At 40.6% G+C, this 16575-nt stretch overlaps 2 protein-coding genes across 4 annotated transcripts in view; both read left to right on the top strand.

Moving 5' to 3' along the window:
• The window catches only part of ncoa2 (nuclear receptor coactivator 2), a 58792-nt gene extending 55166 nt beyond the window's left edge, over nt 1–3626 (top strand). For all 3 annotated transcript variants that reach the window (XM_059326664.1, XM_059326662.1, XM_059326663.1), the window contains exon 22: nt 319–3626. In XM_059326664.1, coding sequence (XP_059182647.1) covers nt 319–330 — 12 coding nt within the window. In that variant the 3' untranslated portion in view covers nt 331–3626. The remainder of the gene's footprint in view (nt 1–318) is intronic.
• Nucleotides 3627–5685: 2059 nt separating this feature from the next.
• prdm14 (PR domain containing 14) lies at nt 5686–10289 on the top strand. Its single transcript, XM_059327205.1, has 8 exons — nt 5686–6313; nt 6558–6611; nt 6716–6876; nt 6975–7245; nt 7336–7538; nt 8046–8147; nt 9131–9350; nt 9840–10289. The coding sequence occupies exons 1-8, from the start codon at nt 5686–5688 to the stop codon at nt 10007–10009; spliced, it is 1809 nt and encodes a 602-aa protein (XP_059183188.1). The 3' UTR covers nt 10010–10289.
• The last annotated feature ends 6286 nt before the right edge of the window (nt 10290–16575 follow it).

The raw sequence follows: 16575 nt of genomic DNA, 5'->3' as shown, positions 1-16575 counted from the left end.
GCTGCTGTTTGATTGTCTGCACTTCAGACTGTTGTAACGTACCAGTATATCTGTCACTTGATTTATCCTCCTTCCAGGATTATAGAAATATATTGGCACTTAGATTATTTCAATTATTTACCGTTTGGCCATTAGTGCAGTCTTCTGTGATTTACTCACTTGTTTTAGGCTTGATGGTGTGTGCCGAGATGGTTTCTAATTGTTTATAGTCTTTTGCACATGTGGCTGATTTACTTCACACAAGTTCAACTTCTGCAAGTTCAAGTGTTCTGTTATGGATGCTTTGCAAGTTGTGACCTACTTTTTGCTTCTCTGCAGAAATACTGTTGACCCTCATGGAGTTCTTAACCTGAACCTCAGTGATCAGCTGGAGCAAGGAGCGCGTCGGCCCTTTAAAAATTGTACAAACATGTAACCAACCGACTGCCCGTTGAACCAGCCGGGCCGTGCCCTGACCCCCCTCCCCCCCACAAGTCTCCCCAGCCCAAGTTTGCCGTCTGTCCCCGCTCGCTGGGTCTCCTCGGCGGCCACCAGAGGAGCCCGGCCCCGAACAGACACAGGAGAGTGAAGCGGGCTGGGGGAAGGATGATGGATCTCTGTCCAACATGCCTAACCCTCCTGGAGGAGAGCCTTGTGATGAGCCAGTCTGTCTGCCTGTCCAGCTGCATTCACCGTAGTGTGACTTACTGTAGGCCTCCCGGTGGGGGACACTGACCTAAGGGAGCAGCAGTGGGTGGGATCCCTCGTTCTGATGAATGTATTCCTCTCAGTGGACAGCGGCCATTTACAATCTCATCTCAAAAAATGACGTACACTGATTTTTTTTTTTCTTTTACCTTTCTCACACATTTGTGACATTTCCACATAGTTCCAAAATGGCAGCAAAGACTCCCGAGTTATGTTCAGATTTATGGATGGAGCTTAAACACTTAGCCGGTTTTGCCTTTTTGCTGTTCTTTATTTTATTATTATTTTAGTTGTCATTGTTTTTTTCTTTCTTGTTGTGAGAATTAAGATGTAGAATGAAGATATGGTTGAAAAAACTGATCTTGAAAAACACTGCAGAAGAATGGTTTGAGTGGAATGGTGATTTGTATGATTAGACTAATTTAGTCAAGAGGTTTATATAGTGTATTAAATTAAGTTTTATTTTTCTGTATAGATTCATTTTAATTATTGTAGATGATTCTTTATCCTAGTAGCAACAAGAGAAAAGATTTCTAAAAGTGTGAAAGAGGCACTTTTTTTTATAATTTTAACAGTAATGGTTGTATTCTTTCTGAGAAGATTCTTCTATTAACCTGAATAATGGATTATACTTTGGTCCTGTAGTTTCAGAAGAAGATGTCAAAATCATATATGGTTTAAAATGAAATACAGAGATTGTACATACCGATAAGTAAAAACGTTTTCTTTCCTATTTATTTTATTCCTTAGGGTTTGGTTCCCCCGTCTGGTCACAACTGCCTCTTGAAACAGAGCAGGGTTTGTTTGTTTTTTTTGTTTTTGGGAAGTGGAGTGGGAGCCTTCACGTTCTGATGTTCTGGTACGATGCAGACGGGTGTGGGTGGGAGGTAGGGAGGGGTTGTAAGGGGGTGTGCTGTGTATACAGTGTACAGATTATCGCTTGCTTCTCTGCCTTTAGCATAGAACACCACAAAAAAAAGGAAGAAAAAAACCCCACAAAGACAAATTCAACACAGCCATACAAATAACTCAAAAAATAACAACAGAAGTGTGCTTTCTATGTTGTCTGGAGTGAAAACTGCTTCATACAAGCTGCTAGGTGCAAACTGTTCTGGTGTGATGTAAACAAGCAATAACGATTACTTGAGAATCTCTTGGGGTTTTTTGTGTTTTTGTTTTTGTAATTTTTGTACAGTTTCCTGAATAAAAAGGACACATTTTTGCTCCACGTTTGGATGCAGTATTAAACACAGTTTTTTATTGCAGTTTGTACCAAGAAAGTCTACATCCACACACAGCGTTCCTATTAGATTATGCAGCATTGGCTGAGGCCTGCAGAGGGAAGTAGTTTGTGATCCCCTTGTTGACACACGCCCTCTCTGCCTCCAGCCACTCTTCTATAGCAGAGGTCAGAGTTAAGACTGCACGGTTCACGAGACCTGCTCTGACAGACACTTAGCCATATTTTATGACCTCAGGCAGTTAGTTCAACTATAAAGTGTTCAGTAATGACATGCTATTCTTGTGCCCCAGTAGGGGTTTGGTTTGACCTTCACAAGATTTAAAGCAAGTCATCTTCTCTAACCTCAAAAGTACATTTTCCTCAAAAAAAAAAAAACTTTTTATATCAACTATTTTAACCCAGGACAGACTTGGAGCAAGCCAAATAATCCTCACCTTTCAATTGGAGTTCTGAATTCAACCAGCTTTTATTTTCATAGTGAGAGACGACCTGTCGGTTAGCATGCTTTGAGGCCCACAGAAAACATGAAATTAACGGTGATGTCACTTAACAGGGTCCTAATGTAGTGTTGCATAAAACAGGAAGAGAATCATTCTGAATGTATTGTCATTAAAGGCCTAAGGATGTGGCTGATGGTGTTTATCTCAACATGTCGACACCATGCTCTTCTCAGCATTTAGATAGGAAGTTGCCCATCGTTGCTTCTTTTTTTGCTTCTTGTGTAAATTCAATTTGAAGCTGTAGCAGGTCAACTTTGGGACAAAAAGTCTGCATTAATGTTTTGGTGTCATCATTGCAGACGTCCTGCGGTTGTCTTGCTGTAGGCCTACAGGAGATCACACCTTTTTGATAAATGCTGTTTTGATTGTATCATACAGTCGTGCAGAACAAGCCTTTTCGAGTCATTTTAAAGAATGATTCGCAGCCCTTTGCAAATTTCCAAAGATTGTCAAGATTTTGAAAAAGATTTAAAGCCATGTGGTAGCAATGCATTTTTTTAGCATTTATAATGAGGACAGGTGCAAATAAATGATTTTGCCCCTTACAAATATCCAGGCTTTGGACCCACTAAACGAAAACTATTTTTTCTCTTTAACTTATGGTTTTGAAGAACTTTAAATGCCCTTTTTGTATTGTCTGCCAATTTCTTAGAGCTAAGATGCAACCTTGAAATGCTAAAAACCCTAGCATAATGCCTTAGATTTCGTCCGTTCTCGTTCTTGTACATTACACCGCTGTCTGTATAAATTTGTATAATGACTTGTGTACAATATTGAATGGGTGCATCATCGCTCAACTCTCTGCAGTTGCTGGAGACTCGGTCACAGTTGAACTGTCCCTCATCATTGCTCTCTGTTCTGTGTTGGGTTGAAGACTCTTGTTATTTCATCCCCCTCCCCCCTCCCTCACTGTTTGTATGGAAAATATGATACATAGGGGTATTGAAGCAATATGTAATATATTATATGGACTTTCTGAAGAAAGCTTACTGTTGTTTTCCCAGATATTTTTTTTCTGCATTGTTCACAGGAATCACACTGTATACCTGCATCCACCTTTGTACCCCTAGTGTGTGTGAGCGTTTTATGCAAAATTAGATATACAAGAGAAGTTAAAACCACAGTTATGCAAGTTGTGAACTAATATGGCTTCGCTGATGCTATTTGCCTTGTAAATAAAGAATTCTGTTATTGCAGTAATTGATTATGTGACTCTTATTTCATTTTCAGCTTTATGGACTTAAAATACAATTTAACTGAAATGTTTTATTTTTATTTATTTCATGTTTTTCCATATTTAAAATAATACAATTATTAATATTATGAATATAATTTATATTTTACGTGAACAATATTAATTAATTAGAAATGACCTGAATAAGGAGTTTTTCGTTTTGGGGTTGCTGCATTGACTGTATTTTTGTTCTATTTTATTTTTTCGATCTTTGCATTAAATTGCAAAGGGAATGAAAGTAAAAATCTGCCATTTAATAACATGAAAACATTCATTTATTTATTTATTTGATCTTTTATAGGGAAAAGCATATAGACCAATGACACATACAGCATTTTGCCTATAGCCTTAACTATATATAGCTTGCAGTGCATTTTTTACAAATAACATACACAAAACTGAACAAGAAAATACATTTAAAATTGAACAAAACACAGGCAACGATATAACATTGACTATAAAAGTCAGTGACAAGCAGTAGATCCGTATAACGTGCGTTCTAAACCATACCTTGAGTCTTGATAGAGATTTGTATCAGTTTTCCTCATTTTCTTAATGAGGTTTGGTGCAGTGAGAGAGAGAGATGTTGCTGATAAACGCCTCTTTCTCTCATTCTTTTCTCTTCCTAATTCACCACATCCAAGTCATAACAACACACATATACTCCACAGGGAGTCTCTCAGATACAATCGGGCCGTGTGTGTGTGTGTGTGTGTGTGTGTGTGTGTGCGTGTGCGTGTGCGCTGGGGTGGGGGTCCTCGTATGGAAATGTTATCAGAGAAAGAAGCAGGCTGCTCTGGAGAAGTTAACGGGGTGGGATGTCCCTGAGAATCTATTCCTGTGGGACATTGAGATGCATGAGGTTGAGCTGACTCCTGGCCAATAGGAAGAAGGTGCTGTGAAGCATCTTCAGCAGCAGACCTGACTGATACAGTAAAGGTGCCCTCAGATGACCACAGAGCTCCACACACACAGACAGAGAGAGCTTCCTGCAGCACGCACTGAAGTTCAGACCTGCTGCGCTTATTCCTGCATAATTTGGAGATTTTGTGTTTGATTTTTATACACGGGAGGTTGATGAAACTGAAGCCTGAGGACATGACAGATACAACTTCACTGTGAAACATCTATTTATCAACAAGGTAAGTTTCTTTTTCTAATTTATGGAAAATCAGTGCAACTGCCCACTGCTTCACATTTAAGTTGGTAATTGCAGTCTGTGGTTCTTATCGGGACACAGTATATTCGACGGGGCTTATTTATATGTTAATTTGGGGGAAAACAATTTATGATTACGATTTTCACATTTGTTTTCATTTTCTGCCAAATAAAAATCTTTATTATAATTATTTCCTTAATTTCTCCAACATTTCCCCCTGCGTATGTCTTTTTCTCTCTCTTTTTGCAATAATGGCCGTAACGGTAAAGTCCATAAAAAGCTTCATTAATGTTGACCTCTGCTCCGGCCGGGTGTTCTTTAATTAGTGTCATGACCCTGATTTGTCTCTCTATTTACTGGCTGATCGGTAAACGGTTCCTAAAAAGAGCACACCTTATTCCAGCCGCTGATGAGCTTCTGATGTGTGTCTGCTGTGTGTCCTCTCAGCTGGAAATATTGCAAAATCGGCTGTCCAATTTCACTGTGGACTGCTTTTACTTATTATGCAATAACGGCTTTGTTCAATCGTTTTATTTGCAGTAGTTTTACTTTGAAATCCAAATTTCTGGAGCTTTTTTTTTAAGTAAATAAATATTATATTAATGTCTTACTTTTCCTGTCAGGAAGGTTTACATGACCCCTCTTCCAATTAGACTTTTTGTTTGTTTGTTTTGATCAATTATATTCAAAAGATATTTTAGGAGAGTTTTACTCAAATTTGAAGAAGAAAAAAACAGCCTCATGTTTCCTTTTTTTTTTTTTTTTTTTACATTTCTCGCATTAAACTTTTATAACTCACTCTCACTTCCTCTTCTCTGTCCTCCAGTGAAGGACATTCAACTGTCTCCCCCTCGTCGCTGTCATGTCGGTGTCCCTGTCCAGCATCCCATCAGTCGTGCTGAAGGACAAGAGCTGCTACCAGGCCGGCATGCTGAAGGGCAGCCCGGCTCGAGGCTTCTACCCTGGGGCCCCTCTCCCCGGCCCTCACCCCTACATGGACTTCTTCCCGCGGACTCACAGCCTCCTCCACCCGCTCAAGTCCCTCGGCCGCCTTGTGTCGGACACTTCCCAGGTGTCCCTGCAGCTCAGCCTGCACGGCGGAGCCCCTCCGTTCCCGCACCACGCCTCGGTGCTGCATGAACACATGTTGAACGCCTCCGGGCTGCCGTACCTGAGCCAGATGCTGCCGGGACACCAGCTCTACTCCAAACCGGAGGAGCTGGCCGCGGTGGTGACGGAGCACGCCGCCGGTCCGCTGTCCTCAGACTTCAGCAGCCCGTCCAGTGAGAGGTCCTGCTCCGCGTCTTCTTCCGCCGTCTCGCCGCCTAAAGAGAGTTTGTTCCGCCTCCGCAGCGCCGAGGTGTCTCCAGAAAAGACGTCTTATAACTTCAGCGAGGATGACTTGTTCATGGTGCTGTACGGCTACTCCGGCAACCAGGAGCGCAGCGTGGGCCACGCCATATCCGGCCTGGCCCTGCCCGAAAAGTCAGGTGAGACTTCTGCTTTTGGATGCTCATTTAGTTTTACATAACATGATGAAAGTTAACGACAGACTTTACAGGGGAAAATATCCAGAAATCTGCATTGACTACAGCTCAAATAATGCAGCTCTTATACTTCTTATCACTTTTAACAAATAAAAATATTCAGTTAGTCATCAATCCCTGCTTAAATTCTCCCAGAAACACATGCATTTTATCCTATATGTGCTCATGTTTTGTGTTTCTTTTTCAGTTTCTGACTCTCACATTATCCCACTGGACAAAGAAACACTTGAACTCCCAGAAGGTAACACCTGCCAGCTTTATTTTTGAAAAATCACCATTAATCCTTTGCATCTGTTTCATAATGTCACAGCTGAGATTTAACCCTGTTTTGATGTAATGTTGTAGGGTTAACCGTCGTCCAGGCAGCCTGGGGAAACGTCTCACACTGTGGAGTGTTCACAGACAAAAGCACCATCCCTAAAGGGATGCGCTTCGGTCCTTTTCAAGGAAAACTGGTCAACACCAGCGAGATTAAAACATACGATGACAACACTCTGATGTGGGAGGTAGCCTAATGTTTTGCATTTTTCCCGTTCCAATAGCTTATCAAGAAATCAATCTGATCATTTAACTTTAATATAAAACACTTTTTTTCTTCCTCCAGGTTTTTGAAAACGGCCGACTGAGTCACTTTGTTGACGGCAGAGGAGGCTCAGGGAACTGGATGTCATTAGTGAAGTGTGCTCGCTTCCCAGAGGAGCAGAACCTCATCGCAGTGCAGGTCCAGGGCCAGATCTTCTATGAGGCCTGCAAAGAGATCCGGCCAGGCCAGGAGCTGCTGGTGTGGTACGGAGACTGCTACATGCAGTTCCTCGGCATCCCTCTCACCCTGAAAGACCCCAGAGAGGACAACAACGTGCTCCCTCCAGCTGAAGGTAAGAAACTCACCTGCTGCTTTCACTCGTAAATCAACGCCTTTTCTTTTATCACCCCACTAAATATAATTGTTTTCTATATTTTCCCAGATTCTGGTGAGGGTTTCAAGTGTGACAGGTGTGGGAAGGTGTTTGCATACAAGTACTACAGAGACAAGCACCTGAAATACACGCGCTGCGTGGATCAGGGCGACAGGAAGTTCCCCTGTCATCTCTGCAACAGATCTTTCGAAAAGAGAGACAGATTAAGGATCCACATTCTGCACGTGCATGAAAAGCACAGGCCTCACAAGGTACTGAAACAAGGCGTGTATTTAGTGCAGGGTATTTATATAATCTAGATGCATAATTGCATCACGCAGTAAAGTCTTTATGTGCAGAGTTGATGTGGTGCTGAAAGAACAGCTCCCTGCAGCGTCACTTAGAAACGCTGCTTCACATTTTTATTATGTCCCTTAAAAAGGCAAATTATTGTAAAAACTTTAGTTAACATACAGTCTAAAATATAATAACGAATCAACAAAATAGATTATTTGAAAAGGAAATAGAAACCCCCAATTATTAAACATAATAATTCTATTTTTACCTTTCTATGGAAAAAAAATAAAGGTGGATAAACTCTCCCATAAAAATGTAAATTATTTTATTGAGCTTATCTTATTATTATTAATAATAATAATACATTTCATTTGTATAGCACTTTAAAATGTTCTCAGAGATACTTTACATAATAAAATTAACAACTTACTTCCAAAAAATGACACGCTCATGCTGATGTCTTATATTTGTCTAATCTGCAGTGCTCAGTGTGCGGAAAGAGTTTCTCCCAGTCGTCCAGTCTCAACAAACACATGCGTGTGCACTCTGGAGAACGGCCATACAAGTGTGTCTACTGTAATAAGGTAAGAAAAGCTTGTTTATTTTTCCTTTTCCAGAGCAATGCTTTATTATCATATAAACTATTCCGCCGTAATTAGAAGTAAGCCTATGAGTTCAAATGTTCAATTAAATCTGAATTTCAGGTTGAAACAAAAAAGTTACGCTACATTGTTGATACGGAACAGAAATATCCTTTTTTTTCCGACCGAAACTTTAACTAAAGGAATTGGTAAAGATTTATCTTTAATGATAATAGTGGAGTTTTTTTTACTTCCCTTTTTGGTTCTATAAGTACACGACCTGCAAGCCTTCTTGTCCTCCTCCTCCTCCTTACTTCTTCTACGCATCTTTTAAAATCCTGCACTCTACAGTTTGGTCCCATTTAGTGCCTCCTCGTTTCATGGTGCATTTGAGCCCCTCAGTATTGTCTGTGTGGACGGGCACGCTCCACGGAGACACTTACATGCTAATTATCGCCAGATGTACACCCACCCTTTTGTCTGCCGATATTATACTTTTAATTTACGGCTCTGTGATGAGCAGAAGTTTTTTTGTCCTTTCCTCTCGATATCCTCCTCCTCTTTTTATGCACCCGGAGGAGGTTTTGTTTAACCTAATCCTCTTTCTCCTTATCTGGACCCTTTAAGGCAAGCAATACGCCACGAGACCAGAGGCAACAGGCACTTTATGTGGAGGCGTTGCAGTGCCTGCCTACAAATGTGTATAAAAAACGGAAATACGGAAATTTTCGTTTTATTAATAGCTTATTGTGAGGCTATTTAAGGTCATAAACCGTTTAATTAAAAATGCTAAAGGTGGCACTTGAATAAAAAAAATGCTTAATTGCTTAATTAATTAGAAATACAGGTGGGCTTGGAACCTTCAACATAGGGCCTATCTTTTTTTATAAACTGTGGCCAAACCCTTGTGAAAATTGTGAATTTAACATAACGAAAAATAAATAAATATAGGCTACATCATACTGACCGCGTGTGTTTTCTTTTAGGCCTTCACTGCCTCCAGTATCCTGCGCACACACATCAGGCAGCACTCCGGAGAGCGGCCCTTCAAGTGTAAGCACTGCGGGAAGGCCTTCGCCTCACACGCCGCCCACGACAGCCACGTCCGGCGGACTCACGCCAAGGACAAGCCGCATCCCTGCGACCTGTGCGGAGCTACTTTTCAGGGGGAACAAGAACTTGCATATCACATGAAAAGTCACAAAAGTAAGACATTTTTTTAAAACGAGTTTGGGGCCTAACATGAATATCCCTTGCATTTAGCATCAATATCTGGCGTTTTTATTAGGCCTAGTTTATTTTTTCATTATCATTATTTTGCAGGTAGCCTAGAATTTGCATGAAAAATAAGTTAAATTAAAAAGGAAGTTAAATGCCATTTAGCCTAATATTATTATATAAAGAGGCAGGCCTGAATCCCAAAAAATATATATTTTTTTCCTTTTGCCATAAATGTTGAACTTGTGTTTTTTTTAATGGCAACATATGTGTGGGAAATTAATACTTTTTAAAATGCAGATACTTTTATTGTTGGTTTCTTCGTATATCATTTACAAGCACATGTTGGTCTTCATCATATTAATACGAATTAGTAAATATTATAGGCTGCAAAATGCATATGCACTGTTGCATTACAGTTTGCATTGTTTTTGCAATGAAACTGTTTATTAATCGAGCTATTTTGTCACTTTGCAGAGAGGCAAATCTTGGACAGCACAGTTCTTCAGTCTTCTCCGGGGACTGGAATAAAGGAGGACTCCGTGTTTCCAGCGAAGGACAATGCAAAAATACAGAAAAACGCCGGACAAAATATTCCTTACCCCGGGTTAACGGTTTTGAATCCAGAATATCGGCCCTGGAACTAGTCTGTCTGAGCTAAACTCAGTAAATCCTGATGAAGAAAACATTCAAAGTGTGTAATACTTTAGAGGATTTCAGACGATACAAATATCACAAAAAGGTGATAAGGTAGGATCTTTATGTAAATGCTGCTTTAAAAAAAAGTTGTTCTATATAAGGCCTATTTAAATAGGCTCATTATAATTTAAAATGTGTCTAAATCTATTTATAATATGTTAAAATATGTTGTCTGTTTTGTGGCTTAAAGCTTTCACTCTGCAATGGTTTTGTGAACCCTCGTGATTCAATAATAATACTAGCGATTATTATTGTTATTATGGGTTTTCTTGTATCGACAAAACGCTTAAAAAGCAAAGCTATTTTTATCATTGTAGATTTGAGCCTATTTGTGTATAAATTAAATGTTATGCCCTGTCTTAATTTATAATGGATGATAATATTTTTTACTGTAATGTAAGGCTGCAAAAGCAACCCAAAGTGTCCTCGTTTGTTCTCTATGAGCGCCCGCTTTTTTCATGATTAACAAATAAAAACAGCGCATGGAAACAAGATTTGCTGGTTTTTGGTTTGTGTCTGAATTGAGCTGGTCTTCCATTATAATCCAAGTTAAGTAGAAATACGTTTGTTTAAAACGAATTAACAGAGCATACGTTTTTCCTTTAGGAAACAGGACAGATATTTAATTCACTCCAGTGGTTTAATGAAATCAATTACACTTGATTTCATCAGTTACATCCTGATATTATTAAATGATCACCTATCCATCAGTCCCTCCTCTGTCTGCTGAGTTTATATGGAGCCGAGTGATGGATTGGAGACTGCACAGTAAAAATGAACAAACCCCTCTGGACCAAATGAATGACAATAGAGTGCCGCAGTAAGGTGGTCTATTGCTCCACACACAAAGGAGCTCGCCATGACTGACATCTGCCCTCACACTGTCACCAACTGTCCCACATGTGTTCTCCTGAGATAGATAGATAGATAGATAGATAGATAGATAGATAGATAGATAGATAGATAGATAGATAGTCATCTGACAGATTGTGCATCATGTGTGTGTGTGTGTGTGTGTGTGTTGGGGTTAATTTGAGGAAAGCCCCAATTGGTACTGGTGGTGGCAGCAGTGTGAGGTCTGACTGATGACAAGGTGTCCCGTCTTTGTCTCAGCAGTGTTCTGTTATGTCACCTTTAACCTTTGAGGTCACCATTCTTTACACTGAGGGCATGCAGACAGACACAACAATGCTGTGACAGTGCTAAAGAGCTACAACACAGATTTAAGCACTGGGAGAAGCCTGGACCCTGATGGACATGGGATTTTGGACAGATACTGGTTTTAGAGGGGAAAAATTGACAGATTACCAATATGGTGACTGATTTTTGACCTGGATTTTTTTTAAGACCTTTTGGGCACTGCACCGATACAACTATGCAAAGGTGCTCAGAAAGCTGCTCTTTTCCAGCAAATATCTATCTAACATATTCCACATTATTATAGGGTCTACATGTTACATTGGCTACCAGTTTTAGAGGGGAAATACAGAAAATAAAGGATACATAATCAAATTAAAGAGTACTTTCTGCTCAGTATTGGTCAGTTGCTGACAATTGAATAAAAAAATACATTTTAAAAATGAATACATTTCCAAATCACCCAAATACTTGTTTTCTAAGCTATATGTTCTGTAAAAAAAAAAAAAAAAAGTTTTAATTTCGGTGCAGATTGGAAAAGATACACCATTAGATATCAAGATGTCTGTGAGGATGCATTGGTCTGGCTCCAATTGGGACAGGAGAAATAAAGCAAAAACGACAACAATAAAATGTCAATGACAAAAAAAAAAGACAAAACAGCTTTTTTTCAGCCTGCATGATATAGATCTGAAATATTCCTGTTTTGCATTCAGATCAGAGTGATAAAGGCCTGAACATGAGGCTTCCTGCACTATCTGCAGGGAGAAGAGCAGTAAAGTCTGCTCTGTTTGTTTTCTGTAACGGATGGACAGCAGCCTTCAGGGTCAGGGGTCGCCTCCTCACTGAATGTTTAACAGCCTCCCTCTCCCTTCAAATAGCCGAAATATGGATGCTTGAACAAGTGTAGATCGCCCTGCGCCTCCCACGTATACAACCCCCGAGCCTCTAAGAGGGCCCTGCTCTGAAAGGAGATGATACTCCCCTTTGTGGCTTTCCAGGAGCGAAGGGGTGGAGGAGAAGGATGTGATGGGAGACAAAGACAAAAAGAAAGACAGAAGGAGAAAAAAGGAGAATGAGCTGCCAGGGCTGAAATACTGAGATTGTTAGCGAGCCGTGCTAAAAGACTGGTTTTACTAGCACCTCTACGATTGGCTGATTTAGGACTCGACTGCTCAACATGGGAGAATTTTTATCCGGGTCGTTTATACGGATTGATTTCACACTTAACCTCCTGGCAAGTTAACAGGGCCTCTGGAGGGCTATCCCTCAGATTAATCTCTTTATTAATGTGATATTAATGATTGGAGCTCTGGAGGTTTGCTGAAGATAATTCCCTCTGAGGTGGAAGCATAACTCTGTCCAAAACAATGTATGATGTCATCCCATAAATGCAGCCACAATGGAATATATTATTGTAATTAATAAGTAATGTCTGTTGATATAAAGAGGAGATGCTTGTAAAAAATGTCTTCATACAACATGATTGATAGATCTCTTCTCTTTTCTTCTCTTCTCTTCTCTTCTCTCCTCTCCTCTCCTCTCCTCTCCTCTCCTCTCCTCTCCTCTCCTCTCCTCTCCTCTCCTCTCCTCTCCCTCTCTGTCTGCTAAGCTACTGGAGCTGAGTGGTCGAATGCTGTGATGTATTAGCTTCTATTGATTGCCTAATAGCTGTCAGTGTGTGTGTGTGTGTGTGTGTGTGTGTAGTCTGGCTGATGTTGAGGCCAGCCTCTGGTTGCAGACAGGCCTCAGACTCTCAGCTGAGTGGACTCATAAACTATAACCACACCAGCTCTCTGTCCATCTGTGCCTCAGTCTGCCTGCAACCACATGAAAACTCAGCCATGATGAAGATGGAGAATTGTGAAATTGGGCACTCTCTGTATCAGCTTAAAAACATGCAGTTTTAAATGTTTCTGGGCTCTCAGGCTCAGATGACTCATGACCTGAGATTAGATCCTCAGACCAGGTTTTTTCATGCAATTGATCTGCTTGTCTCTGTCAGATCTTTTGTGTCTTTCCACTCTTTTCACTCAGAGTCAACACTCTGTTTTTCCAAAACTTTACAATGTATTTATTCTATGCAGGTGTGGAAGGAGTTTACTGGGTCCCTGTTATACATACTTGTATCAATATTTAAAAAAAACGTAGACAAAATGAATACAAAAGGAAATGTCCAGTTACATCCCACCATACAGTGGATGTAATGTGAGTGATGCAAGGCTTCCAACAATCCCCTGATCAGTTATTCTTTCCAAAACTGCATCTTCAAAATCATTATTTAAAGCACCCAATACTTTTGAAAATATTTCCAGGGTAGGATTTTTTTTTCTATGGATATATATGTGCAGGCAGTTCTTTTTACGCAGTTCACCAAAAATAAGCCAATTGACATTTTTCAGTAATATTGCTATTATCCATTTTGCCTGATTTTACTTTATTTTATCTAATTTTTTCCTTGTTTCCTTTTTTATCTTATTATTTTTAAATGTTCTGGTGATTTATTTCACCTTAATTAAAATACTTCAAATTGCTTTTATTTGAAAGGTGCCATACAAATACATTAACAGTTTCTTGGTTTCTTTAAGTTTTATTTTGTTTAGTTTTAGGAGACATGAGTCAATAATTGCAGTCATTTTGGAGGAATATTTTTCTGTTACTTTCAACCTTTTCTTTTTCATCTGCCTTCGCTTTGCTGCATCTGCATTCTAGTTTTAACTCACTCTCCCCACAATGCTGTGTTATCTGTGTGATTTCTGCCTTTAAAGAAACATTTGAGTTAAGTCATTTAGGTTTGAATGGATCCACTGAGCTGTGCCTCCACCCTCCTGTCCCCTCAGTGGAGAGATGAGGCTGATCAGCTTGTGTCCTGCCATTCATGCCTCAGGTTGGAGCTGTTGTTATACGCTGGTGATTTCCACTGGGACAGTGGACAGTACAGCAGGAGACACAGAGAGGCTCAGCGGCCTGCATGCTGCTGCTGCTGCTGCCTGGATGAAAGGCAGATCAAACACTGTCTGCAAAGACTCTCCATATTGTTGGCCGCCACTCTGTGTGTGTGTGTGCGTGTGTGTGTGTGTGTGTGTGTGTGTGTGTGTGTGTTTGTCTTCTAGGTGGGATTGATGAGTGAGGAGGGCAGATGGTCTTATCCTTCTCTGTGGGGGCTGGTGTGAGGTTCCACTGTGCTCCCATGGGGCAGCATATTTTGGCCTACTGCTCCCAACACACACACACACACACACATACACACACACACACACACACACACACACACACATACACACACACACACACACACAATCACCAAAGTAACCCATCATAAAAACTACTGTATACCTGCACAAACATTATTTCCCTGCTCCTGTTTGAACTATTTAACCCCTGCCGAACTGCAGGCCTCTTCTTTTCGGCCGATTCATATGCATCTCTGCTGAAAGGAGCAAATCTGCTTGTAGGTTGACATGTGGCATTGTCATTCGGGATGTTAGAAAGTGTTATAGGGTTCCTCTCCCCATGTGTTGCGCTTTACAATAGTTCTCGGTGTGCTATTTGTGTGTCTTTATGCGCAAGGCTATTGTATGTATCCAACTGTTATTCCTGTGGGTGATGAAGCTGGCAGTTTGGTAGCAAGGTTACAGCACTCCCTACATCCCTTTCTCACTGTCTCTCATACGCTTATGTTTCTAAATCACTCTACATTTCTTCTTCTTCTTCATTAGTCTTTGCAGACTTCCTCATCTGTACAAAATTGCCAGAAATTGCAGCCTTTCCAACAAAAAATGAATTCTGTATGTTCTGATAGACTGTGACCATGTAATTCCCATGTGACAGTTCCCTCATGGTTTTTGGTGCCCCTGTTGTGCCTGGCTCTATTCTCAGGCGAATGTTTCTCTCGGTGGGGTAAAGGTGTTGAAAGGCCCTGGGATGTCTTATACTTTAGGACAGTTGGACCACATGCTGCTACAACACTATTGGCCACAGGAAAGACACACACTGGTGCATGCTTGCATAAATCCACATGTGAAAATTCAACGCATATCCACAAAGAATCTTTAAACATTTCTATTCACACTTTCAAAATAACACTGATATCTCATAAAGCGTAGTTTCCAGAGATCAGAGGGGGGATTGAAAAGCTTAAAGGCCTTAGATTTTGTACTCTCCAGTAGTAAAAGAAGGACAGCATGTGTTGTCCCTGAGGGAAGGATTTACAACATATGGACACTGTACTCCTGCCACATGCACATCCATGCACAGAAGAGGTGACCTCCCTGCCTCTAAAGATGTTTGCTGTTAGTCCAACTAATCCTAACTAAGCTGTCCATTTAGACCAACACACGTATGGCAGACATCGACTCTGCACTATCAAATAGAGATCTGTTTGCTTTCTTTCTGTTACTGTCAGAGAGGGGGAAGGAGGTGGATACGGAGGGTGTTTTATATATTTGAGAAAAGAACCATATGTTTGTAATAATGGTATAAAAAGACAGAGCGAGAGAGAGTGAAGGAAGTGGGAGATTTCTAACCTCTTGGAGTGGATTAGCTAATAAGCACTCTTGTCTTTACCTCTCTTCCCTTGTTCCCATCATCTCTTCTTCCTGCAGAATGCACATTCACCAGCCACACAGGACAGCTGATGATTGATTTCCCCGTGGACCATCATGAGAGTACAGCAGCGAGCCACACAGTGCACCATAACCCTGCAAACCAAGCCCCCATATCCACACAAACTCAGGTATATGTGTGTGCAATGCACGAAAATCTACACATGCATGCCCGAAGATACGTGCGCACACACACACATATGCACGTGAAGTGTTGCACAGAGGGGGGCTGGTCAGCTACATATCCATCAATAGCTGTCAGTCACATTTAACAAAGCTTACATCACAGAGACAAGGGAGGACAACTGCTTTATCAGCTAGTTAGTTCCCTCCTCCTCTCATCACCTCCTCTGCCCCACCTCAGCCTCTCTAATCACTGTAGTACTCCTGCTCTATCAACTTATAGTCTGATTTTTGAAGCTAACAGCCTAGCTAAAAGAAATAAATGTGTGATACTACAAAGGATGAACAACAGGGGTGGCTTGATTATAAACTGATTTATACAGAAGTGTAAAACATCTTGAGCATGGATGGATTACTGAACGGGCCTACCAGGCCTATCAGGCCTTCACCTACAAAATCATACCTACCACAACAAAACTTTAAACCACAACCAAGAAACATAAAATAACTATAAAGTCATAAAGGTATGATCTTATCACAATGATTACAAAGAGACTAAAAATGGCTACAAAGAGACATGAAACAACTACAAAAAAAGAATCAAAATGACAATTAAAAGACACAAAACAAATACAAAAAGAAGCCTAACA

Source organism: Centropristis striata, chromosome 23 (genome assembly GCF_030273125.1).
Source record: "Centropristis striata isolate RG_2023a ecotype Rhode Island chromosome 23, C.striata_1.0, whole genome shotgun sequence".
Classification (NCBI taxonomy): Eukaryota; Metazoa; Chordata; class Actinopteri; order Perciformes; family Serranidae; genus Centropristis; species Centropristis striata.
This window is presented reverse-complemented; position numbering and strand designations above follow the sequence as displayed.